The sequence below is a fragment of the Gekko japonicus genome, unplaced genomic scaffold, assembly GCF_001447785.1.
Source record: "Gekko japonicus isolate JY-2015 unplaced genomic scaffold, Gekko_japonicus_V1.1 scaffold1496, whole genome shotgun sequence".
NCBI lineage: Eukaryota > Metazoa > Chordata > Lepidosauria > Squamata > Gekkonidae > Gekko > Gekko japonicus.
The window spans coordinates 324,063-342,783 of record NW_015172600.1 but is presented as its reverse complement, the minus strand read 5'-3'; the positions used below and the strand labels follow the sequence as shown (position 1 = coordinate 342,783).

The window sequence follows — 18,721 nt, the reverse complement described above, 5'->3', positions numbered from 1 at the left end:
AGATACCTTTGCATTTTGAATATCACTTGGGAGTGATGCAGAGGTTGATAATCTAGCATAGAATTAGGATTCTGAGGAATTAAGCTTCCAGTTTAAGAAATAAAACCACCAAGGTTGTTTCCCCTACATAATGCTGAAACCATCAGTAAAGGGTTGCCAATTCCCACTTTGGAAATGTGGATATTTGAGGTTGGAGCCTGGGGAGGGCAGGATTTGGAGAGATATTGATAATGATATTTATTTGTCAAATGATGTTTATTTGTTCGCTAATGATATTTATTTGCCAAACAGAGATGTGGAAAGAAAAATTGAAGAGGTAGAAAGAGAGAGAGAAACAAAGAAAGCAAATAGATAGGGGAGGGACGGGGGAAGGAAGGAGGGAGAACAAATAAAAAGATGGAAAGCAAGCAAATAGGTGGGGAGGGGGGAAAGGTGAAAGAGAAAGAGAAAAACGAAGAAAGCAAATAGATGGAGGAGAGGATGGAAGGAAGATAGAGAGCAAATAGGTGGGGAGGGGGGAAAGGGGAAAGAGAGAAAAACAAAGAAAGCAAATAGATGGGGAGGGAGGGGAGGAAAGAAGAAAGAGAGAAAGAGAGAGAGAGAGAGAGAGAAAGAAGAAAGAAAGAAAGAAAGAAAGAAAGAAAGAAAGAAAGAAAGAAAGAAAGAAAGAAAGAAAGAAAGAAAGAAAGAAAGAAAGAGTAGAGGGAGGGGGAGGAAGGAAGAGAGAAAAAGAGAGAGAAAGGAAGGAAGGGAGAAAGAGAGAGAAAGGTGAAAAGAAAGAAAGAGGGGAAAGAAAGCAAATAGATGGGAGGAGAGAGGGAGGGAAAGGTGGAAAGAAAGCAACTTTAGCTTTAAATGTGTTCTCCAACCTCCCCCCCAATGCCACCACACCAGTTGGCTTGGTTTGGAGAAGGGATTTAAAGAGACAAATGCCTTCTCCAAGCTGGCCAGCAAGAAGCAGGCTTTCAGAATGCATTTAAAGTTAAAGTTGCTTTCTTCCTCTGCCTCCTCCCACCTCATGCCTACCCAGGGAGGGAAACACTGGCTGGGGAAGGGAAGACCGATTGGGGAGGCATAGTCCACATTCCCTAACTCTTCACCTAACCTTCTTTTAGAACCATTTTATTGCAATACAACCCTATTATTGTAAAAAAAAACCCAAAAAGCTCTCTTGAATAGATCAGTTTTGTATAGCTTGCAGAAAGCCAGAAGTGTGGGAGACTTCCTGACCTCAGCAAGCAGCCCATTCCATTAGGTGGGAGCTACAACAAAGAATGCCCGTATATGGTCCTTTTTTATATATTGCCCATTTGCAGGGTGGCATCTGCAGAATGGGTGAAACTGTCATGACATGGCATGGGGAAGAAGCAGTCCTGCAGGTATGAGCACCAAGGCTCCATAAGTGATTGCCAATGCATTAAATTGAGCCCAGTAACTGAGGTGCAGCCCATGGAGTGACTGTGGAAGATATAGTCCAAAGGTGCCTCCCCACTCAAAAAGGTTGGGAACCCCTGCCCTAGACTCTTAAATGAATCACCCCATACAGGGCTTGCCACCACAGCAAGCCAGCAGCCCTCATCCTGTGCAGAGGCTGCCAAAGCCACCCACATACCACTGCTGTAGAATTGAACCAGCCAACTGCCCAAGAGAGCTGCAGCCACCACAGGAGGTGAGCAAGGCAGCCAGTTGTCCAAGGCAGCTGCAGCCACTCAAACAGCCCATGAGCAGCCTCTGGCTTTTCTTCCTTTCCCTCTCCATTGAGATAGGTTGAAGCCAGCAGTAGATGGGGCCCTTTCCAAGGCTGTTTTTGACTCCCAGTACACCCCTGCAATTAGACCTTATGATGATTTCACCCTCCTTCACAGGATTTCCCTTTATCTTCTTTTTGGCTGAGCAGCCCCTTTTTCCTTTTCTTTCTTTTTTTTTTCTGGCTGTCCCACCCAGTCATTTGAATGTATATTGGTAAAAGCTAACCCAGCCTAGGAAACTGAGGGGAGAGACTACAGTCCTACTTTTGTCCTAGTTTGATAATGGCACATGAAAGGCTGGTGTTAGTTCAAAAATAACAAACTTTTATTTAACTTTGAGGGGAAATGGTCAGGTATGAATCAGTTATAGGACATGAGGTGAACAGGCAACAGGAATGGAGTAAAGGTAAAGGTAAAGGTTCCCTTGCTTGAAAGCCAGTCGAATCCGACTCTAGGGTTGCAGTGCTCATCTCCGTTTCAAAGCCGAAGAGCCAGCGCTGTCCAAAGACGTTTCCGTGGTCATGTGGCCGGCATGACTAAACACCAAGGTGCACAGAACGCTGTTACCTTCCCACCGAAGTGGTACCTATTTATCTACTTGCAATGTCTTGCTTTCGAACTGCTAGGTTGGCTAGTAACTTTGTATAAAAATAAACACTAGATAGTTTGTCACAAACAGGTGTTTCTGTTATTCAGACAGATCTTTAAAACTTAAGGAGAGAGATTTCTTGGTAGTCTCTGCTTACATAAACAAGCATAAGCTTCTTGGCATATTAAAGCTGGTGAAGGCAGGAATACTCAAACTAGCTCCAATTTCCCTTCTTAACCACTTAATAGGTATCCCCCCCCCTTTTCTAGGAGCTATTTCTATCAGGCATGAATGGGGATCCTTCTTGATCCTATTACCCCCTTAGCCTCCCTTTCTTAACTGCCACTCCTAATTCCTTTCTTAACTTAGTTAATTCTTAACTGCCACTCCTAATTGACACTCTCAGTTGAAGAATTCCATTTGAATCCCTTGTCATTCAGGGTTCTCAAACAGGGTTACAGCATTAACCATTTACTGTCCGTCACAGACCTCTTTCTGGTTTTTAAATTATTCTGAATAGTTTGAAGCATGAGGATATGAGTGCTTCCTTACACACTGCACAGCAATGAAGGCCCATTTGCCACTGCATGAATACACAGCAGAAAACTTGAACACTCTGGTCCCGGCGGAGTCAAATCTTTTATATCTTATCTTCCAGTGCTTTATTATTAATAACTCTTTTTCAACTTCACTTCCTAGTGACAGTTTGAGCACAAAATATTAAAAAAAAAATCAGTCAACAAAATTGAAAACAAAAATCAGAAAATAATGGAACAATGAGATGTTGTCCCCTGCAAGCTCTTTCATTTTACACACACACACAGAGAGAGAGAGAGAGAGAGAGAGAGAGAGAGAGAGAGAGATCCTACCAGTAGTTCTTTAACTGTTTTCTCTCTGATGCTCGCAATGCCAGCAAAAATCATGGTGTCTTTAATTTCTTTTTCCATTAGTTGAATCTCCTCCCACTTGGTGAGAATTTTTAACCTCAGGGATTCAAGGTGCTCACCACTGGAAAGTGATGCCTCCACTTTTGGTGGTTCTTCATGTTTAGATGCTGCAAGTATAAAGAAATGGTTGTACAGGTGCAGCCTTGTGGTTGCAGTTTCAAAAACTAGCAGCAAAGTCAATATAGCTTCTGCAAGCCAATACTTTATCCCCCCCAAAATGAGTAAATTAGCTAGCAGTCGAATGTAGCCAGTGGGATTACATTTGGCTAGGAGCATGTATGACTCCAGCATAAGACTCTAAGGCTGTATCCAGATGACATTTTCGCTTACTTCATTGCCATCTTCATACCTCCAATTTGCCTCTCCCTTGCTGTGTGGAGAATGCCACCTGGAAGCTAACTCCATGTCCAGCACTGGAGGCTTTCCACAGATTTACCATGGCAATGGGGGAGCAATGGAACTGCATCAGTGCCCCCAGGAGCAGCCCACATACCTATCACCCCAGTTGCAGTTGGCTGCTCTCCAGTAATATCAGCAGTAGCAAAGCTGGGACCAGTGTTCCCTCTAAGCTGTCAACTATTGTGAGCAAGAATTCTACTTTGCAAGCAAAAACAAAACAAAACGATGAGCATAAAAGTTCTGAGAGCCTAATTTTTGTTATTTTTAATTTCAGGTTGGAAAGTGAAGAGGAGAGAGAGAAAGGAAGGGAGAGAAAGAAATGGAAAGCAATAGGTGAGAAAGAAAGAGAGAGAGAGAGAGAGAGAGAGAGAGAGAGAGAGAGAGAGAAAGAGAGAAAGAGAGAAAGAGAGAAAGAGAGAAAGAAATAGAAATACAGAAAGAGAAAGAAGTCATGCAATTGCAGAAAGCAGACTCAGAGAAGGCAGGCATGTAAAAGGGCATTCACTCTGCCTGCCTTCTCCAAAGCCACTCCTTGGCCCCCTGCACTTAGATGAAAATCTGAGTGCTGGGGATCAGAAATTGGCATGCTAGCACAGGCTGTAACACCTTAGGGTAGTGGTGGTGAACCTATGGCACACATGCCAGAGGGGGCACTCAGAGCCCTCTCTGTGGGCACATGCACCGTCGCCCCAGCCAGGCCCGGACCATCATAGACATATCTTAGGCGCTCGCCCCACCCTCCCCTCCCTCGCATCACCAAAAGCCCTGTGCTGCGCCTGCTCTGCTTGCCCACTGCCTGTTCCTCAGTGCCTGTGTGCTGTGCTCCTCCATCCATTGTGAGCCCGTGTGCTGAGGCCGAGCATGTGTGGTGCACACACACACGCAGTTGCCACCCGCCGTCTCAGCGAGTCCCCTGCTGCCGCTCTGCCATGCCTCCCACCCACCCAGCCAGTTGTGAACACTTGGAAGGAATTTAAGGTTGGGGCACAGCCCCCACCCCCCAGATGAAATGGGCTCCTCTGCTCCAGGCTGCCAGGGCCAGCCTCACCTCGCCTGAGTCACCCCACCCGCCCTTCCCCGGGAGGCAACAAGTTTGGCCTGTGCCGTGGACCCGTGGCTGGCTGAGAGCAAGCCCTTTCCTTGCTGGGCCTCCCTCCAGGCAAGGGGGGCATCCTGTGGCCCTGTGGTGGCACTGCTCGGGGAGGGGGCTGGAGCACCAAGGCTGCAATGGCAGGGCCAGGCCTTGCATGATCATCATCCCATGGGAGAGGGAAAATGCAGAAAGTAAAATGGGGAAACCCCACCCCAGCGTGCATGTCATCCGGGGCCACAGCCAAATGCAAACTTTTACCTTTCAATAAAAAGTTGTTTGTATCATTGAAAGCTCTGTTACTGTGTTTTAAGACAAAAGATGTTAATGTATGAGTTGTTTTTTCTAAACTAAAACCTCAGTATTCAGGTTAAGTTGCCGTGTTGGCACTTTGCAATAAATAAGTGGGTTTTGGGTTGCAGTTTGGGCACTCGGTCTCTAAAAGGGTCGTCATCACTGCCTTAGGGGGAACCCTGGCTGGGACATATCCAGTGGATGTGGAGACAGTCCATGATGAGCAGCCCAACAGATTTGGCTGACAAGCTGCTGGACTAGCAGCAAGCCTAGTGGGGAGGGAACAGGGCAGGAACACCCCTGGAGGTCGCTGAGCCTTTGCTCTTGTCTGGAGCAATGTCCACGTCCAGCTGGGAGGAAGCAGGGCATGGGCATGAGGGTGCAGGGACGCAGAGGAGGACCAAGAAGCAGGGGAGAAGGTGGTGACCTGACTCCAAGGAAGAAAGGGAAGGTCACAAAGAGGTGGAGGAACATGGTGGTGCAAACCCCTCCCCTCTCTAGTTTGAGACATTGCAGGCCCTGCTAAGACTAAGCAGAAATGGCTGAAGGTGAGGCCCATGGACGGGACAAGGGGAGTGCCACATTTAACTGAAGTTAGTTCCCCACATGGTGGTGGAAAGTGCCATTAAGTCGCAACCAGCTTATGCGGACCCCTCATGGGGTTTTCAAGGGAAGAGATGTTCAGAGGTGGTTTGCCATTGCTTGCCTCTGTGTAGTAACCCTGGTCTTCCTAATGGTCTCTCATCCAAATACTAACCAGGGCCAAACCTGCTTATCTTCCAAAATCTGACAAGATCAGGCTAGTGTTGTGTCCGCTGACCACCACCAGGGGCCAGCGAACACTCCAGAGCTTGACTCTGGAGTAACAATGGGGACTAGACTCCTGGTTTCTCCACTGGGGGACCAATGGGACCATGGCGGGAGATTTAAACCCACCAACGGGACCTAGGGGTGTGTCCCCAGGTATGTATATAGTTGGCCAGCCGGCCGTTTGTCTTTGTCTTTGTTGTGTACCAGTAAACCATGTTGATTGCTACATCAGTCTCCGTGGTTTCTTCATGCATTTAACCCACTACACTTCAGCTAGCCTGAGCCATTCTGTTCAGGTCTGTTCCCCTCCCCCCAAAAAAACCATAAATCTTGATTCTCAGCTTAGGATCCTGACTGGTACTCCAGTTAACCCATTTGCCTGCATTTGTACATCACAGGCAACCAGAATTCATTCTCAACAGAGATTCTTTGTGCAAGAAGGTAAGGCAGAGGACAGGAGCACACATGTGAGCATAGCAACAAGTAAGCTTCTTGTACATGTCAGTTTCACGTTGGTGCCGTTTGAATGCAGCTTAATGTATAGGTTTATAGACACAGCAATTTTATACAGGCCAATATAACTATTCAAAGCTTTTGTTACTACTCACCTGGCTTTTCTGAGACAGACTGACTCACCCACAGTTCCATTTCTAACTCATTTCTGAGTCTAAATTCAAGAGAAGGAGAAAGTAATGTTATATTAATTTTAACCAAAATCTATCTTCTAAGTCCAATACAACAAGACCCAAAACCAAACTACAGAGCCAGTGTGGTGAAGTGGTTAGAGCGTCAGATTTGAATCTAGGAGGCCCAGCCTAGATTCCTCAATCTGTCATGAAAGCTCACTGGGTAACCTTGGGCCAGTCACACACTCAGCCTAACCTATCTCCCAGGGTTGTTGTTAGGATAAAATGAAAGGGAGGAGAACAATGTAAGCTGCTTTACATCCCGCAGTTTATATATGGCTACTTTCATATTCAAATAACCATCAACAACCATCTCTGATCACACTTTTGTGTTTACATTTTGTCATATTTTAGCTATTGTTTTATATTGAAAGCCATCCTGAGTGTGTTTCACACACCATAAAGCAGGACACAATTAAAGAATTAAGTGATAAGTGAACAAACAGAAATTCAAAATTGAACACTGCAAGAAGTCTCACAGGAAACTGTTTTCAGCTAGCAGCATTTTTCCATTAGAGAAGGCTTTGTTCTGTATTGGTTCATCAGTGGATGGATTGCTAGGGTTGCCAGCTTCCTGGTCTGGGTGGGGTTTTCCCTGCTTTTGTGGCCTCCTCCCCACCCACAAATGCCCTCAAAAGCAGTGCAATGACATCACCCAGAAATGGCATTCGTGTTTTGGACTCGGTGGCAGTCTGGTTCCGCAAGTGAAATGCATGGCAGGCCGTGATGACCGATGGCTTCGGGGAGAAGTGTTTCTTGAGTTGGTCTGTGTCCTTGAGCTCCACCGGGGTGAAGAGCGAGCGGGCAATCTCATATGTCGATCAGCCACTTACGGGGAAGAATTTTGCACACTTCATCTCAGCCGTCTGGATGCCAGAGGATTCTAGGAAGAAGTTGAACCGGCCCACGTAGGACTCCCAGTCCTCTGTGGTGGCATTGAACGCGTTGAAAGATCCAGGAATGGCAACCATAGTCTCTGGAGTGGTGTGGTGCGTGGGGTCCTGTGCCTTGGTGCGCTGCTAGCTGGAGCCAGCTCGCTCATCTGGCCGTCTGGATGCCAGAGGATTCTAGGAAGAAGTTGAACCGGCCCACGTAGGACTCCCAGTCCTCTGTGGTGGCATTGAATGCATTGAAAGATCCAGGAATGGCAACCATAGTCTCTGGAGTGGTGTGGTGTGCGGGGTCCTGTGCCTTGGTGCGTGGTGCGTTGCTAGCTGGAGCCAGTTCGCTCATCTGGATCCCACTTTCATTGCCAGTGAAATGTACTGGGTTCAGACACATTGAGTGATCAGCTCATAGTTTATTAAGTGATTCAGCAGTGAGAACAAAAACGAAGACCCCTGGCTGAAGCCAGGTTTTATGCCCAAAGAAAGTCACACCCAAAACACACCCCACTCCCCGTGATAGGCTATTTACACCAGGTTACTTTTCCAGGTAACCCTATTGGGCTATATTAGGATCCAAGCGTTCCTACTGGTGCACTCCTAGAATCCTAGCCTGCTTTTGTTATGGATCTCAAGCTCAATATATTACAGGTGCTATGAAGACTTAGATATCTTTGACAACTCATGAAGAAGAAGTACCCGGAAATTATCTACCTCTTGCTGTGTGGAAGTTTACTCAAACTCTGTAAAATAAATTGAAGAACTGGAGAGACTTGATCACTTTGTGATTACCTTGCTCAGACTTTTGAGCTTTCGACTTTGTTCTGAAGATGGCGGATGCTTAAGCCTAGAATTTTTCTCCCAGAGATAATCAAGTCCTTATTATCAACGAGTGAATGACAAAGAGAAAACCAGCCAAAAGATAAGTGCCTCTTTGAGTTGTTTTAGTGAAAAAGCAATTTTATTTTGTCTATTTTACATTGTGTCACTCAGTAGGAGTGTTGAAATTATTGTCAGCTTAATAAGACAAATTAATCTTGACAGTCAGCCTTATTTTGAAGGATTGTTCTAGAGACTGAACTGTGTATGACCTGTTTTTTCCCTGACTTCTGATCTAAGTAAGAAAGTTGACAGAAATCACATAGGGAGGAATTGGTGAAGAAAAGGTCCAGACCACTCAATGAGCTCCTTAATGACAGTCCTCCTCCTCTCAAGCAATCCAAGCTGGATAACTACCTACACCAGCATACTTCCCATAAAGTGGATGAGCCAGTAGGGCCTTGCAACCCTATTCCAATTTTAAACCACTATGCATCTCTTTTTGAGGAGGATAATTTAGAATCACCACAATTAAGCAATGGTGATTTATTCTTTGAAGAAGAATTCCCCTTTAGCAACAATGATATAAATTCCACTCATGGCTTACCTTGACTTGTCAAGGAGAAAACCCCATTTGATCTGGATTTTGTGGGCACTCAATGCCTGCTGACTAGTAAAATGGCTGCAAAATTATTTTGAAGTCTATTAGAGATTAATGGAACCTTGAGTGAGATCAAATCTCGAATGGCTGACATATAGGACATTCCTATAACCAGGGGTCATTTCATAGAAAAAAGAGCTAGGGGAACTCATTAGCATAACTCATTAGCATATGCCACACCCCCTGACATCAGGGGCCTGGCGGTGGACCTGCAAGGCCGGCGGGAGTGCGAGGAAGCCCCGCCAAGGCCCTCCCTGGCCCCAGGCAGGCAGGAGTGGGGAGAGGCAGGGAGGAAGCAACTTACCCTCCCTCTTCTCCTGCCTCCTCCTGGCTGAATGAGGGCTGTAAGCAGGGCGGCCGGAAGCAGGGGGCGGGGCTTCATCATGTGCCCCGCCCCCCTGCACCTCACCCGGGGGAACTGCGTTCCCCCGCGTTCCCCCCCCCAAAAATGACCTCTGCCTATAACTGTCTCAAAACAGAAAGTATTGCAAAGGCCTACTATTGTAGATAAAACTAATAGGTATTTAGGGGGTCATTTATGTGGTCATGATAGCTCTGGAAAATCGCTAATTGCTACTGGAGAGTCTGTTGACCCTAATATAATCTCTTCAGAAATACATTCCAGCTTTAAGAGGAATATATCTGTTGAAGAGTTCTTTAGCATGTTCAGTCTTTTCCCTGCCCAGGGGTCAGACTCCCAGATGGGAATTGAAGTCCCAAATTAGATCTAACTTGGTGCAATTGATCAATTTCCCTGTTAGATTGGGAGAGATCAAAATGTTTTGCCAGCATCAAGACCAAATTTGAGATGTGTAGTAACTTTCATCTCAGCAGAGTTGCCCTCAATTATTTTAAAATGCAAGAATTTATTGTTAAGACACAACGTATAGGACACATGTATATTCAAGTCTCAAGTTATAACCCCATTATTGAAGTCAAAGAGTAGCAGATTAGTCTGACACAATAACCACTGTACCACATAAGGTCTCAGACTAAAGATACATATGGTCTGGGTGGCTCACAGTTGCAGTTTTGCATATTGTTAGCCTGTTTACATTCCAGTGGGATATAAATAATTTATCTTTGTGCAGGATTGCAATCCATTTCACAGGTGACATGAAGAAATTGTATTATGCTAAGCACATGGCTCATGCAATGAAAAGCAAGCAGTAAATTGGGTAAACCAATTCGCTGTTCAGGAGAAAGAAATTCCAACAGCTTGGGAACAGCCATCAGGTATCCTGCCCGTTTGTTTCTGTCCTGTTGCTAATAACTGCAAGTTGGCTCCAGGTTCTATGTGACAGTCTGCATGGCAAGTCCATTTCCAGGCCCTGATTAATTGTCTGGAGAACTGAATGACTCCAGATAGGCTGACCATTCCAAACTGTAGGCAAATATTTCTCCATGTATGTGGTCTCTGCCATTTAAACATCTCACACTCTCACAACTTACTCTTCATTTCTTTCTAAGAGCTGTTTGGACTTCTGCACAAGAAACTGGACTTCATGCCGGGCCTCCACAATTTCATGAGTCTTCACTGTCCTCTTCTCCATACCTTTTACTTCATTCTGCAGAGTCTATTGCATTGCCAAAACACAAATGAAAACTGAAACATTTGTCAGTATTAACTTACATAATTGTTACAGACATTTGCTTATGGAAAGACATTGCTAACCACCTGCCATGGAGAGCAATGGAAAAGTTAATGTCTACATATGGGCAGAATGAGGACCAGTTCACCATACATGTACTTCATTGCTTGGTACGCGATGACTCAGAGCTTACTCGGTTAAACAACATGTGTTTGTTTTTGTGTTGTTGTTTAGATGAGGTGAGATGATCTGAAAGTTCTGTCAGTGGCATGTGACCCATGATAGTTCATTCATGTAGGAAAGTTAGTCCTGGATCTCACATATGTCAAATGATAAATACAGTCATATTAACTAGCTCTGCCTTTTCACCAGCACATATGAAATAAGAGATGTATAATATATTCCCTTCGGACATTTGATTGTGACCAATAGGCTAGTCTTGCCAGATTTTGTTGCTGCATAATTTTTCAAGACAAAACACAAAAACAGAATAACATGCTGTTGGAAAAGGCAATGTCTGGTGGAAGAAGAAGAAGAGGAGGAGGAGGAGATTGGATTTCTACCCCGCCCTTCACTACCCAAAGGAGTCTCAGAGCGGCTTACAAACTCCTTTCCCTTCCCCTCCCCTCCCCACAACAGACACCCTGTGAGGTAGGTGGGGCTGAGAGAGCACTGACAGAAACTGCTCTTTTTCAAGAACAGCTGTGCTAGAACTATGGCTTGCCCAAGGTCATCCAGCAGCTGCAAGTGGAGGAGTGGGGAATCAAACCCGGTTTTCCCAGATTAGAGTTCGTGCACTTAACCACTACACCAAAGGGGCAGCAAGAAGACCATTAGATAGGATAGTGAGGTCAGCATGACCTTCTCTCCTTTTAAGTGTCATTCCTTGTCTGTCTCCAGATTGCTACTCTCAGGGCAATTTCCCCCTTCTTCTTGGAAGTGCCACACTCAGTCTTACCCTGTCAGCCAGTGATGTAGTTAGGAAACTATTTCTGTCTCTCTTTTTTCTTATCAAGTATGTTAACTCCTAAATAAACCTTTAAAGTAAAGGTAAAGGTTCCCTTGCTCGAAAGCCAGTCGAATCCGACTCTAGGGTTGTGGTGCTCATCTTTGTTTCAAAGCCGAAGAGCCAGCGCTGTCCGAAGACATTTCCATGGTCATGTGGCCGGCATGACTAAACACCAAGGTGCACGGAACGCTGTTACCTTCCCACTGGAGGGGTACCTATTTATCTACTTGCAATTTCTTGCAAACCTTTACCTGCTCTTTAATCAGGTTGTGCACCATTGCTGTGTTAATTACTCTGCCAACGCATACAACACAACACAAAAATATGAATACAACACAGAGAGAAAGGTGAAAGCAGTGCTGTGTGTGCAAAACAGAATTTCACAGTCTGGCTGCTTGAGAAATAAGTTCACGCTGAGGTTTGTTACTTAGGGGAAAAACAGAAATTCATTATAAAATAAAATAAATTATTGTAACATAACTCCATACCACATAGGAAAGGCAAAGCAAAGGTTTCTAGCTACCTGTCTAAGCTAGGATGTAGAAGAGATTGTAGAAAGCATGTCCAGCCCTCATGGTGGAAAGAGGAAAAGAATGAGAGAAGAGAAGTGACCAGAAGGAAGAAACATCTTACAGTAGCATTCTGGGTAAGAAAGGGACAGCAGCAGGAGTCCCCCTCTCCACATGGCACCTTTGTGACACGTTTATGCCCTCAGGGGTGGGTCATATGAAGAAAATTAAAGGAGAGGAAAGGGTCAAAGAGCCCTCTTCTTTCTTCCAACCAAATGGCTTTCCTCCTTAAAAACAAAAACGAAAAACAGGACCAGTGACTGCATTTGGAAAAGAGAAATATATAGGGCCATCCTTAGCCGGTCTACTCAGAACATGAGTCAGGTCTATTCAATGGGACCTATTCCCCAGAAAATGTTCTTAGGATTGCACTGTAAGTCTTTAAATGATCACAGTACAAAATGTGATGTGCAGTCCTCTCTAAAATAGGGGGGATCTGCTACATAAGAATACACATCATAAGCAGTGTTCCCTCTAAGCTGAATTAGTGTGAGCTAGCTCAGTTTTTTAGCCTCCAGCTCACACATTGTTTTTCTCAGCTCAGAAAGGATGGCTCCAGAGCAAACTAATTTATGCAGTAGCCAAATCACTTGCTCACAACTTTAATGCTAGTAGCTCACAGAGCAGAACTTTTGCTCACAAGACTCCACAGCTTAGAGGAAGCATTGATCATAACAGCCACGCATTATGTTTTCTTGGACGTTCATGAACTTTCATGTCATTGTAGAGAGAATTTTACATTACTGTACACTGAAAACAGAAATATTACCCTGTACTGCAGTGTCGGCAGAGAATCCAGCAGGATCACTATGTAAAGCTCATATTCATTCTGTAAAGTATAATAAAATCGGAGTGTTGGAAAATAGCTAAATTTGGAATAGGGAGAGATAAAATCTTACTCCTCCCTTCTTTATCTTTTAAATGTACTTTTAAATGCACTGGAGTTCATATGAAGCACCTGCAATTAAATTAACAAGATCCAAACATAATGTTATAGCTGTCAACCAATTAAGGATGTGTACTTTATTAATCACAGAGTGTTTAACTGGCCAATTGGTAAATTAGACAATAGCATTAAAAATACCGGGCAGCAGGATACAACCAGTGTGATGTCCTGGTTAAAGCTTCAGGACAGGACAGGGAAGACCCAGGTTCAAAGTCCTACTTTGCCATGGAAGCATGTTGGGTAACCTTAGACCAGTGACACATTTTCAGCCTAACCTATCTCACAGGGCTGGCGTTATGAGGACAAAATGGATAATGGGAGACGTAGGGTTGCCAGATCCTGGAGATCTGGGGATGGAGTCGGGGGAGGACAAGGTTTGGGGAAGGGGAGGGGCCTCAGTGGGATACAATGCCGTAGAGTCTACCCTCCAAAGCAGCCATTTTCTCCAGGGGAACGGATCTCTGTAGTCTGGAGGATCAGTTATAATTTCAGGAGATCTGAGGACCTTCAGGACAAGTTGCATTAAATAGTAGGAATGCCACAATACCTTCACTTCTTTCAGAATGTCACCAAAGATCATAGAGCTGTTGCAAATATCTTCAAACACATTACCAACAGCCTGCAAGCGGTTAAAGTGGGGACGTGTGCAATCACAAATGTTCCGGAGTTCCTGGAAGGAAGTCAGATTCACTTGCAACATTTATTTAGATATATTGTCCTGATCATTATACCCTGGTTCTTGCAGATATGGGAGGGGGGCTGTAACATATAATCCCTGCCACACAAAGTTCACCTAAAAACAGGCAGGTTTCTGGAGAGAAACTTTGTTCAGTCGATCTCCTGGAAGGCCAGGGATCATATGGCCATTTGCATATCAACATGTAGTATACTAAGGTATATGTAAAGATAAACAGGAGCCTAGTGGTATATTAAAAAGTAACAAGTTTTCATTCTAACATAAGCTTTTGTAGACCCTCTTCATCAGATGCAAGCTCTAGTTTCTTGAAATCTTGTGTTTCTTGTTAGTTTCTAAGGTGCCACAAGATTCCAGTTTATTTTTGCTCTAAAACTATTACACATTTGGAAGAAAATTGCACACCATATTTATGAAATCAATACAGTGGTAGGGTCTAACTTTGTTCAGTGAGAAAGAACTGCAAAAATCTTTGGGAATGTTATTTTAACACCAGTTGGTGATTCAGGACTAGCCTTTCTGTTGTAATCTTTTCCATTCTTTACTGTTTAGATTGTGAGTTGCCGGGACCAAACATCCTTAAAAAGAACATAAAAAAACAGACTCCAAGGCCTTCTCTGTTGTTCCCTCCTAAAATTTGTATTTGCAAGTCCACTTCTTTTGAATATGAAGTCACCAAAAACAGACCCCAAGGCCTTCTCTGTTGTTGCCTCCTAAAATTTGTATTTGGAAGTCCACTTCTTTTGAATATGAAGCCACTCCAGCTACAAGCCATGGTTTAGTTACCATGGCTAGCAGCTGTTGATGCACTTAATCTCTTTGCTTCCCTTTTCAAGCTTCATTGGCTCATGGTCCTCCATAAGAGGACAGAGTACCAAGGAGCCAGGTGTTGCAACAGCTGGCAGAAGGCTAGATCCCCCATAAGGGAGAAGAGTTGGCCATCCACAGCAATCATCTCACCAATGAGGTGAGTGACTGCTTCCTGGGCCCTCCACATAACCCTTTTGGATGGCACTGTTGGCGTCCCTGTGGGAATGACTTCTTGGAGGGTGGCCTGCCTTGATGTCCCACCTATAGCACCCTGAGTGTCAGGAGCCTTTCTTGGAGGGGCCTCCTGCTCTGCTTCTTCCTGCTTAGAGGGTGTGGGCCTCTTCTTCCTCCTGCTGGCCATAACTCTTTTTTCTGGTGGCAACATAGTTGGGTGCACCCTTTGCAGGTGGCTATGGAGGACAGAAGATGACAAGTTTTGGGGGTTCACACCCCTCCAGACATGGGCGTGGCACACCTGGCATTCTGCCATACAGAGGTCACTGGGCAAGATGTGGAAAGGTTTCCAAACTGTGGGCTGGAAACAGGGCCCCAGGACTGGAGAAGGTGGGAGGGACAACTGCTTTCTGGTGCTTAGCTGGGAGGGGCCTCAGAGGGGTGCATTTGAGGCAGGAGCAGCAACAGGGAGTTGGGATATGGAAGGGGAGGACACTTCCCCACCATCCTCTGAATCACTGCTGTCAGAGTCCTCCTCTCCAAAGGGTGTTAGCAACTGCTGGTGTCTGGGCAGTGCTAACAACTCTTTTGCCTCTGTGGAGAGCCCCAGGAACAGATCAGGGGAAGGAGGCTCTGAGAGCCCTGGTGATGGCCTCTAGGTCTGGGCTCCAGTGAACTGGAAGGAAGAGTTTGGTGCCCGGGGATGGGGCCTGTGGTACGCAGGGGGTGGAGGACTTCTTCCCCACATGAGAAGTACCCTTTGCACCCAACTTTCACCCTCATGGCACACAGAGGTGTTCACCATCAGGAGGGGTGGGAGGGTATAAGAGTGTGTGTGTGTGTGTGGGGGTGACCTTGCCAGCTTGACATGTGTTTCCATTCCTTTGTGTTTCAGCCTTGGGGGGCTGTGAGAGTTGTGGGCATGCTTCCCTTGTTTGTCTTCTGTGGCTAGGGTGCCTGCCAAGCTTCCATGGGGTAACTTTGGGGATCCCCTGTCAAAAGGATATCTGCCTTTCTGTCCTTCAGAACTTGCCTTTGGAGACTTGGGGTGAGGCTGCAAGTGTAGGGGGGGATGCTTGCCTTGCTTCCAGTGTCTGGCTGGGGGGGCGGGATCTGCCCAGGTGAAGTTACAGGATTCTAGATTCTCAGCATAAATATAATTAAATATAAAGGACTGCAAATGGGAGTCCTGGGGGGGGGGAGTAAACAGAAAACAAAAAAGGGCCCAAACCAAAATGCTGCTGAACTCCAAAAGAACAGGATTACAACTTGAGATTGCTGAACTTTAGTTCATTCACAGGAGAGCTGAAGAGCTGAATAGGAACACTGGATGTTTATTGCACTATAGATGCTGACTTTCTGCCCCTAAGCATTTCTCCCCTGATTTTATCAAACTAGTTACATTTCTCATTGTACCTCTGCATCCTGACTCCTTTCTTTGCAACACCTCTCCCACCTTCCGACTGGAATATAGGGACTCCCAGATCTCCATTCCTACTTGTATATGACAAAAGGAACTTTGACTTTCAAAAGCTCATACATGTTGGTCTCTAAGCTGCTGCTGGACTCAAATCTGGAAGTTTTGTTTTGTTGTCCAGCAGTAGAAATGAAGTACAGCTACTAAGGTTGTGTGTTTGGTTCAAATGAACTGAATAAAAACCCAAATAATGCCTATTCAGCATTATTCAGGCATGCTGAAAGCCAAATCAGATTCTCTGATCTGTTTTGTCTGGCCGAATAGGGATTCCCCAAATAGTGCTGAAACTATTTGGCATTCAGTCGGGAATCCCTTTGCTGGGAAGGTGCACTGCAGTGGCGCACCTCCTCAGTGAAGGGAAAGTATTCTAACTTTAAATACCTCCCCTTCCTTAGGGAATTGTGCCACCTCTTGTGGCACAACTCGCCAGCCAAGGCAAAGTTTGGCTGGGGGGTTGCACTGAAGAGGTGGCACGAGCCCCAGAAGCAAGGGAAAGTGTTTAAAGTTAAAAACCTTCCCTTGGCAGGCTGACTGGGGAGGAAGTGAAGGGGAGGCACTTAAAGATCTCTCCATCGTGTCCTGTGGCCCCATAGGGTACAATGGAGAGAGAAGGGGCTTATTTTTAAACCCCTTATCTCTTTCCTTCCCCAGTCAGCCTGCTGGGAAGTGAAGGGGAGGCACTTAAAGATGCTTCCTTGATCTGTCTTCACTTCCCCAGTTGGCCTGCAGCAGTGGGGCAGTTAGGGAAGCTCAGGGGAGGGAGAGCAGGTCAGTTGCACTCCCCCTGCACATGGAAGAGGAAGTGAGTGATACTGACCTGCTCTACTGGGGAGCTGAATATTTTCAGCAATGCCGAGTATTCCCCGAATCCCAGTATAATACTGATATTGGGATTTGGGAATATTGGCATTTACTGATATTTTTCAGGTTTGGTTTACCCGAACCTGAAAAATACCGATCCCCCCCCCATGCAAAACCCTAGCAGCTACATGATGCAAAAGGTCTCTGTTATTCCTGTTTCAACAAGCTAGAAATTTGCAGCTTGATCAAAATGTGATGGCTTTAGAGTCCCAGCAAACTCCACAGAACCCAATTCTATTTTACTCCTGCAGAAGAAGTTAATCCAATTTTTGAAAGGTGACTGAAATAATCAAAGGTGATCCATACCAAAGTGGCAGTTTGGGGAAACTGAGCAGAGACCTAATGGTATTTTCTCTCTAAGTCTTCCTAATAGCCAAATAACTCTTTTCTCATATTGATGTGGATTAGTTTGTGCCTTCATTTAATTTCCAAGATTAGTGTTGGTGCATGTCACAGCTATTTTCTGCTACTTGTTTACTTACTTGTGCCAACTTCTTTTCATGTTGCTCTACTGACTTGCTCCCAATGAAGTCATTTTCCAGCAAATCTTTCTTGGCAATAAAATCATTCTGAAATTGCATGAATTTGTGAAACTGGTCGGTTTTGGTCACACCAGCCAAGTAGGAAGGAAGGAATTCGTATTCATCTTTAGCCCCCTCTGTGACACAAAGCCGACTGTTCATAGTTGGTTTATATTTCAACATTTTTAGCTCTTGAACATCTAACTCTTCCCTGATAAGAGGCTTCCGAAGTACGCCAGCTTCCTCATCCATTGTCTTAGCTGTTTCCTTTCTTTGTATTTCCCAAGAAGGAGTACCTAAAGAAACACTTTCTGGAGTACCAGGGCTGACCTGGAATGACGGAGGTTGATAATATGAATGAGCCACTGATCTAGCTCGGATGGGAATTGTTGTGGCATCAATGAAGTTGGCCAAAGTACACTTTGTATTTCCGGTAACCTCAGTGAATTTCCTGGGTGCTGTGAACTGGGTTCTTTTTGCAATGATGTATGCTGATTTTTTGCCACTTGCCCAGATATTATGCTTTCTGTTTTTGGGGGGCTTGTAAAGGTTACTAGGGTTGAGGTGACCTGAGATGTAAAGTTGAATTTCCGCTTTGTGGGCCTTTTCCACTCCATCTATTAGATCTGAAAGACTGTTCTTCTGCTTTCTGTCTGCCATGTATAAACTAGACACTGAATGACAGAAACAGATTTTTAGCTTAAGACGAAGTTGCAGTTATGTAAAATATTTTAAATCCACTGGGTAGTCTAATGAAAGCTGTCTAACCATACTTAGCCAGTATGGCTTTCCCTAATTTGTACATGCAGACTAACTTAAAGGATGCTTTGTAGTGCAAATGATCTGACTCTCAGGGAACAATTGCTAGGCAATTAGCACAAGACCAAACATTGTTTTGTGGGCAGAGTCACAGACTTGAAGCAAATGTGCAAATCACTTCATCAAGAGTAGCCAAAACTGCTGGTAAACTTTCTGTGGGAAATAGCAAAACTGGCCTTCCAAATTAAGACTGGGCCTCCATTGACTGATTCACAGATAACATCTTCTGTGCCTTTGCCGTGTGCATGTGCTATTAAAATGGCATCCACCCATTGATGGCTGTTCCTTGGAAGAACTGTAATAAGAAGAGGAAAACCAAAAT

At 45.0% G+C, this 18,721-nt stretch overlaps 1 protein-coding gene across 1 annotated transcript in view; it reads right to left on the bottom strand.

Annotated features, from left to right (window-relative positions):
• LOC107119132 (chromosome unknown open reading frame, human C6orf118) overlaps window positions 1–18,240 on the bottom strand; it is a 23,398-nt gene extending 5,158 nt beyond the window's left edge. Inside the window, exons 1-6 of the mRNA XM_015421577.1 lie at window positions 17,542–18,240; window positions 13,591–13,713; window positions 12,867–12,926; window positions 10,380–10,504; window positions 6,486–6,544; window positions 3,207–3,391 (exon numbers count right to left, since the gene is read on the bottom strand). Coding sequence (XP_015277063.1) covers window positions 3,207–3,391; window positions 6,486–6,544; window positions 10,380–10,504; window positions 12,867–12,926; window positions 13,591–13,713; window positions 17,542–18,240 — 1,251 coding nt within the window. The remainder of the gene's footprint in view (window positions 1–3,206; window positions 3,392–6,485; window positions 6,545–10,379; window positions 10,505–12,866; window positions 12,927–13,590; window positions 13,714–17,541) is intronic.
• Window positions 18,241–18,721: the final 481 nt, after the last annotated feature.